The sequence below is a fragment of the Rhinichthys klamathensis genome, unplaced genomic scaffold (genome assembly GCF_029890125.1).
Source record: "Rhinichthys klamathensis goyatoka isolate OS25496 unplaced genomic scaffold, OSU_Roscu_1.1 h1tg000254l_1, whole genome shotgun sequence".
Classification (NCBI taxonomy): Eukaryota; Metazoa; Chordata; class Actinopteri; order Cypriniformes; family Leuciscidae; genus Rhinichthys; species Rhinichthys klamathensis.
Genome location: NW_026606776.1, coordinates 2,975,726 through 2,983,705, shown reverse-complemented (window position 1 = coordinate 2,983,705; position 7,980 = coordinate 2,975,726). Strand labels below are relative to the sequence as shown.

General features: G+C 41.2%; 1 protein-coding gene across 1 annotated transcript; it reads right to left on the bottom strand.

The window, feature by feature from the left end:
- Positions 1 to 464: 464 nt before the first annotated feature.
- htr2ab (5-hydroxytryptamine (serotonin) receptor 2A, genome duplicate b) lies at positions 465 to 7,126 on the bottom strand. The gene is made up of 3 exons (XM_056267044.1): positions 6,483 to 7,126; positions 1,681 to 1,881; positions 465 to 1,527 (listed from the first exon to the last, which is right to left on the bottom strand). The coding sequence occupies exons 1-3, from the start codon at positions 6,865 to 6,867 to the stop codon at positions 737 to 739; spliced, it is 1,377 nt and encodes a 458-aa protein (XP_056123019.1). The 5' UTR covers positions 6,868 to 7,126; the 3' UTR covers positions 465 to 736.
- Between the last annotated feature and the right edge of the window lie 854 nt (positions 7,127 to 7,980).

Here is a 7,980-nt window from a genome sequence, read left to right as displayed (position 1 = left end):
ACTGTCATGCAAATTCAATTGTTTTTAATTAGCAATGACATCAGCACCACACAATGTTTTGCACGTCTGCCAAGATTAAAAGTCAAGTGCTGTTTAGACACTTTCATTTAACACTCCTCGGTGTCTCAAGTTGGTCCGTTATTGGCCTCCCCCTTCACTTTGTCTGCATTTGTTTTTCATTCAGATGGCATTTAATGATTGGAGATTAATTGTTTGTGAGTTCTTTTGCCAAATCCCATCCTTTTGAACAGACCTAGTCTGTCTCAAGAAAGCGACCAAATCTTCCTTGTACGGTTTATTTAATCTACCCACATATCATGAACAGGTCTTCACAATACAATCTATTATAAATTAATGAACATAAAACTATTCTTCACCAGAGGCAAGATAAAGTGAGAAAAGTGACGTATTTCATTCATACCGTGGATATTTGTGTAAAGTAAACATATACAGTGAGTTTTTTTACAAATCTTGTACAAAATAAACAGAAATTTGTGATGTGAGTCCCACAAAAAGTTGTGAAACTTTATTGCTGTTGGAACAATTTAAAGCATCCGTCTTCTCTTTTGGCTTTGAGCCGTAGGTAGTAAAATCTGCTGACTGTGCTATGCTGCACAGGTGGACACATATTAAAATAAAAGACTTATTTTTTCATTTTTACACCTACAAAAAGACGATCTCTAAGGTCTGTTGATGTGACCCATAATTAAAAACTCTCTAGAGTCTGTTTCTAGTCTCACAAATGGCTTACCACCTCATCCCTTTCCTGCTTGTTTTGTGTGTTTCTAGAGTTTGACCTATCTGTGTTGGAGAAGCTCCCAGACCGGCTGCCCTCTGCCCTCTTCCTTAATGAGTTCTCCACCTTCAAGGGAAGCCCGGAGGAGCTGTACGCCAGAGGAGGGATGGTGTTGACAAGTATCATCTGCAGAGGCCTTCTCTCCTCATGGTAGCGGCAACGCATGTACCGGGCGAAAGCGGCACGGTAAGTCTTATTGAAGAGCGTGTAGATGAAAGGGTTGACCGCCGATGACAGATAACCCACCCAAACAAACACGTTCATCAGTCCCCCCACCAAATCTTCGTCACACGCCGAGCCGCACACCACCGCTATCACGTTTGTCACGAAAAACGGACACCACATGATCACAAAGAGAAGGAAGACCACGCCAAGCACTTTAGACGCCTTCTGCTCATTGCTGAGGGACTGCATGGAGCGACGGCTGGAAGCCCCGTCACGGCAGATAGACGAACGCGAGAAGAGACGCTCGGAGGAGAGCGAGCCACGAGGGAGAAGTATAGTGGACGACCATTTTGGCCGCACAACGAGTTGGTCCAGGCACAAAGTCGCTTCGCTTTGCAGGGCACGGATGGTGAGAAAGTAGGTTACGACCATGATGATGAGCGGGATGAAGAACGCCACAAAAGAGCCAATCAGAACGAAATTGTTGTCCGTCAGCTGGCAGCTTTCATTCCGGAAGACTTTGGAGTGATCGTGCAGGCCGAGAACTGGGACAGGCATGGAGATAACTTGAGACAGATGGAGACAAAATGAGAGTAAGAAGACAGCTTGGTGCTATGGTTTGGCATACCAGTGCTAATAGATGCAGTCTCAGTTGTTTAGCATTTCAGAAATGAACTGGAAAGCAATTTCCTACTGGTTTTGAGCGATCTTGGACTTACCCACAGAGATGGTCCAGGCTGCTGTGATTTTGACTCTGGCTCTAGTAAGAGAGTTTGAGCGACTGTGGTGGATGGGGTTACGGATGGCGATGTATCGGTCCAGAGAGATGGTGCACAGGTGCATGATGGAGGCGGTGGAGAAGAGAACGTCCAGGTAGATCCAGATGGGACATAAGGCCGGGGGGAGTGGCCAGGTGTAACCTAACACATAACAGAAACAAAAACTGTCACATTCGGGACAAGCAAATACTAGTGTGCAATTGGTTACAGTCATATAATATTGAATATTCATTGGTCAACATTTATCCTTCATGGAATCTTTTTTGTACACGACGTTCACATTGTCAAAACCACAAATTTACTTGTTTTTGATTAGTGACAAGTAGGCTAGTGCAGAATCTTAAATATTTGTTATTCTTTTTACATCATAATGTTGCATAAGAGACTTCTTCCAAAAACATTTAAAATCTTCCAAACATTTCAACAGTAGTTTATATTCATTATCCATATATTATAACTATTATTAATTTAACATGCAAAAAGGGCATTCAAGTGGTCTTAAAAGAGTCTTAAGGAACAGCAGCAAAAAACATACAAAAAAAAAACTTGGTTGCACTTTATTTTACACTATGTGCACTTACGGGACATCAGTGTACTTACCTAAGAAAGTACTGGTTAATATAAAGTAACTACATGCAATAAGGTTAGGTTTAGGGGTAGGTTCAGGATTAGTACCTATAGTTATTAGTTACCCAGTTATTGTAATTACTTCATAGTATGTACATGGGCAACAGGACTGTAAAATAAAGTGCTACCAAAAACTTTACTTGCATCAAAATTGGACCTCAGGGTAAAATAAATAGTAAACATGTATTAAATAACCCTTTTAAATGGAATTTGCACTATACAGGAGTAAGAACTGCGATGTTTAGTAATTGCTGACACACAACTGTGCTATAATACATAATTACTGTTAAAGGCACACTGTGGAACTTTTCAACCTTTATAATATATTACCAAAACCCATTGAGATGGTACATCGACTTACAATAGGTTGAATGACACGTCTGCCGTAGCCTGAAGGTGTCTGTATCGCTTTTCCTAGCACTATGTAACTTCGGGGTTCGGGTAGGAACCCGAGCACAAAAAGAACTACAAAATTCGACCGCTTTACGGCATACGTCACTTCCCCCACCACCCACAACTTCCTCAGATTCTGACGTGAGTGCTCAACTCGCGTTTGATTGCCGTCTGTATGTTTTCGTCATGGCCGAACCAACAGCTACAAGGAAGAAGGCAAAGGTTTTGTCAGAGGACACTAAAAAAAAAGAAAAAGGCATAGTGACAAATGAAAAGCCAGGACGAGGATCACCATTGGTCCAGCGTTCGCTCGCTGGCGTGAGCTACAGGAGGAGGATGGGTGCCCGACCGATGCTAACGCTTGCCTGCACACAAATGCCGTTTCCAAGGTGACACAGATAAATCATATAAGCAGTGTAGTATTTTCTGGTATTCCGGCCACAGCCGATGGTGTTATGAGTGTAATAAAATGCCCACAGCCCATTGTTCATTTCTACACACAAACACAGCCCGCCACAGTGCAGGGCTCGCACAAATAAAATCGACTCATGTCAAATGTACTTTAAATGTAGTGAACGTTCCCACGACTCAGTGCCCACAAACACTACACACAACATGTCCCACGGTTTCTGTAAAACGAAACCAACACACATAAGTTACAGTCAGCTCAGGCCGACGGTGTTTTTTAGTGCAGTAAATGTGCCCGGCCCGCCGTCCCGCGCCCACATTCACTCACAGACATGTTAGCACTAAGCCGCTCGCTCTCTCTCAGCAGACTGCTATAAGGGAATCGAGCGCGGCCAGGCTGCCCGCCTCAAACACTGCAAGCACACACAATCTAAAGACACGGGAAGCTGACCCACTGTCTATGGGCGGACCGGTTGACTGTTTGTTGACTTTTGCGACAGTGCTGCGGAGCTTGTGGCCTCTAGGGACGCTAGACGTGAAAGTTACAGGTCGAGCGCCACTAGTGGCCAAAAGTTCCGCAGTGTGCCTTTAATCTGAACTTCTCATATCTAAAACATGTTTTGCTTCTTCAAGTCCATTACCACCAATAATACTCTTGCAAAAGGAGGGTACCAGTAGTCACTGGCCAAATAAAGTGTTGTATTTCATGAGAATCAGCCTTTTAGTTTGCTGACTCACAAAGAAATGTGTTCTGGAATCAAAGATGAGAGAGTAGAAGACTCTGGGGTGCAGATAGAGACAGTGGAAGTCATCAACAGCACCATCACACTCAATGGTGTGCTTCGAACTGTGAAGTCATACAATCTCCCAGAATTCTCACAACTGGTTCAGCTGAAACAGAGAGCCGTGTTTTTATCAGTGCCTGGAGTTTCATGTAGGCTATATAAATTCAATTACTCTCAACCGGTTATATAATAACATTACATCATGCTGGAATAACCTGTTTCAGGGGGCAATAGATGATACAGGATCTTGTAGCTGCTGTCACTCAGAATGAGTTCTGCATTGCGTGTTTGCACGTTTGATTTAGAAACAATGTGTTATGTGTGCTTTAGGCGAACTTGGTTTTGTCTAGCTTTTCACGTCAAATTCTGATCTATAAATGATAAACTCCACCAGTAAAAGAAGAAAGAAGGAAAATAAATAATTTAGCAGTGTGTTATCAGAATTCTGTCCATACGACGCCAGCTGTCATAACACCAAAAAAAAACACATACGTCTGATAGAAACAGGAAGTGGCGTGTTTTATTCTCCTTGGTCAAACTATTCGGTACATCAAATAGGAAGCATAACAATTTTTGCTGCATAAACACACACCAAAGCGCAGCATCGTTACTGCATAATTAATTTCTCATCAAAGCGCTGGAAGGAGTAGGAAGAGGGATTTCTCTCCCCATGCGTGAATACAAGCAGACTAATTTAGGACACACCAGACGGCCCAACACACACTCATTATGCACTGAAATAAATCACCTTCCAGCTAAATGTATGGAGGGCTAATTATTGTTTATACATCTTTTTTTCCAGAGATACAAATGTTATAACACAAGAAAGTTTGCAATTTACACCTTTGACATGGAAGAAACTCACTGGAGACATCTAATGAGTGCTGATTCTGTGCTGCTGAAATTAAACATTTAATTTAATATTCAACAATAATATTGATCTGCCTGCATTGACACTATTATACAAGTACTGAACTGAGCTGGACGATGACATCACTGTTTACTCCGGAGCGGCTATATATATATATAGAAATGAACTAAATTAATAACTTTTAACAAAAATGAATAACTTTTAACAAAAATGAAACATCACTGAACTTACTTAAGCTGGACTGTGACGCTATTTTCTCCTGGAAACAAACTTTTTTGCATTATTTTTCTGTTATCTCTGCTGCTTTGAAACAATCTGTATTGTAAAAAGCGCTATATAAATAAAGGTGACTTGACTTGATTCTGTAAAACAGCTCAAATAAAAAACCCTTTGACACAACTTGTGTTGTTTAAAGGAATGTTCTGGCTTCTAAACAACTTAATGTCTATCAACAGCATCTGGGGCATGTTGTCGACAATAACAGACAATAACAGAAGTCAGAATTATGATCTATCTATGCTAAGAAATGGCATCACCCATGCTGTTGTGTTGATAATGGCAGAAAAAAATTATGGTTGCTTTTTCCCTCAGTTTGTAAAAACGATGTAGCCTATGTTGTTAATAGTAATAGTAGTTAAAATAGCAATGATTAATTTCAATGCGAAACAAGACAATAATAATGTCAAAACAATATTGTGTTAAACATTTAATCAATATGTTTATTCAAAACGTATTACACATTACCTTTGACAGCCCTAAAAAAAACATTAGCTATGTTTCCATCCACCTCCTTTTATGCTCATTTTGGGATATCCCCTGAAAAAAACGCTGGATGGAAACGCCAAGATGAAATTCTAAAAATGCTCATAAAACCTGTATGCGCTCAACTGAGTCGGATACATTTTTTATCCGTTAAGAAAACATGTGCATAAACTACGATTGAAACACATTTGCGATTCATTTCCTAGATGTGCATCTAAAAAGACATGTGGCTTTGCAATGGGACGGCATAACTGGACCAACCAGCGGACTGATGATCTCATTGCACAGCATCTAAAATGCTGTTTTGGTCATTCTGAAATGCCTGAGTTCCCAGAATGTCTGTCGTCAAAGTACCTCCCAGAACCGACTGCGTTCCCAAACATCAGGCATCCGCCTCAGAAAGCAAGTTAACAGGAACACGTTTATAGCGTTTCGTCTGCACACTCTGTGGAGTAATATATTGTAAACATTATTATATATAGTGGCTTCTCCTATACTGCATCAACTTCCATTTTTCTTAGTGATAGTTTATCAGGAAGTGACTTTTTTGTTCTCTTCAACTGGATGGAAATGGTGCTTCTTTCGCAAATGTTACATGCGTTATTGCAATTTTGCGCATAGTGCCCAATCCTGTTCTTGGAGATCTACCTTCCTGCAAAGTTTAGCTCCAACCTACGGCACAAGCTCTACTGGCTTAAAATGTAATAATGGGAGTTGAAAGACTGCATATATAACTTTGGATCGCAACATTATACATCGTTAACAATGTCTTTAGGCTATACTTTCAAAACTTTGTCTGTTTTAATAGTTATTTTGGGGAATTGCCTTGCCCCACAGACTTCTATTGTGTATTACTGCAAATGTATGATGATATGTAAAAATGTAAAGAAACTCACCATAGAGTATCGTCAGCATGGCTACTGGCATTACAAGGATACCCAGAAGCATGTCTGTAATGGCTAAAGACCTCAAGAAGTAGTTGGTGGCATTCTGTAACTTCCTCTCCAAGCTCACTGCCATGATGACCAGAATGTTTCCCGTCACTGTGATGATTATGACCAGCGAAATCAAAAGAGCCACCCAGTTCTTCTGGCCATTAAAGGACAAATCTACCGACCTATTTCTGTCTTCACTACAATTGAAATCCATCGAGTTATTGAGAACTGCATTTCCCAGAGACACCTTCTGCTCCATGAGCCAATGTTCAGCGCTTTTGTCTTTCAAAATTTCAGTCGATATCGCAGAGGATCTGAGTTCAGCAGTCGTCCCATTCAGGGCCATTAAAGGACTATTTTTTCAAACGCGACATCGATTAATTCACTGATAGTCCATTTGAAGCGTTCCATCGCACTCCAGGTCTGTGCAGCTCAAAAGGTTCCGGTTTGAGATCGACAACATGTTCACAGTCACCTTCAACAGCCTCCTGTTTTCCTCACCCCTGTTGATGGTTGTTGTACACGGATGTTTAGAGCTCCTTGGGCAGATGGATTGTGATTCAGAATAGAGGAGGCAACTTTACAGCTGCTTTTTTAATGAGAGAGAGAGAAAGAAAGAATGAGAACACATGAGAGACTGGAACGCACTGATGTTTCAGCTGTCCTGGTTTAAACAAAACATCACATAAACACACGAAACATGCTATCTACGCACTGCTTCATTCCCACATGAACGCATATTGCATGCAACCACAATTCTCAGACTAGTGGCTCCAGTAGCTAGACTGATTCTAAAAAAGTGTAGAACATCAAACTCTGTGTTTATGTTGTGTTCATATACATTACCGTTTAATCTAGAAGTGTTTTCCGGTTTCCTGTCACTCCGAACACTAGAGCTGGAGAATGAGCCACTGGTGATGCGTGCTTGTCACATCAACCCAACATGTGGTCCTGTACCATTCATCCTTTCTCTTTTCAGCACTTCGGTCTCTTATCTCCCTCCCTTCCTCTCCCTCCCTCTCTCCCTCCCTCTCTCTCTCTCTCTCTCTCTCTCTCTCTCTCTCTCTCTCTCTCTCTCTCTCTCTCTCTCTCTCTCTCTCTCTCTCTCTCTCTCTCTCTCTCTCTCTCCCTCTCTCTGCAGATAGTTCTCTCCAGCTGTAACTAAAGCCAGACTGTTTGAGCTTCCTCCAGAAAGACTTGTCTTTGAGTGGTCCCTTTGGTACTTGTCAACTGGAACAAAGATGAACCTATTTTTTTTCCATACACATTTCCACAGATATTCAAATAGCTCTTCAGGCAGGAAACCAATGGAGGAATCTAATGGAATGCCCCATTTAAAGGTGCAATGTGTAACATTTTTGAGTATCTATTAACAGAAATGCAATATGACATCCATTCAGTGGTGTATAAAGAACTTACTTAATAAACCGTAATGTTTTTATTACCTTAGAATGAGACA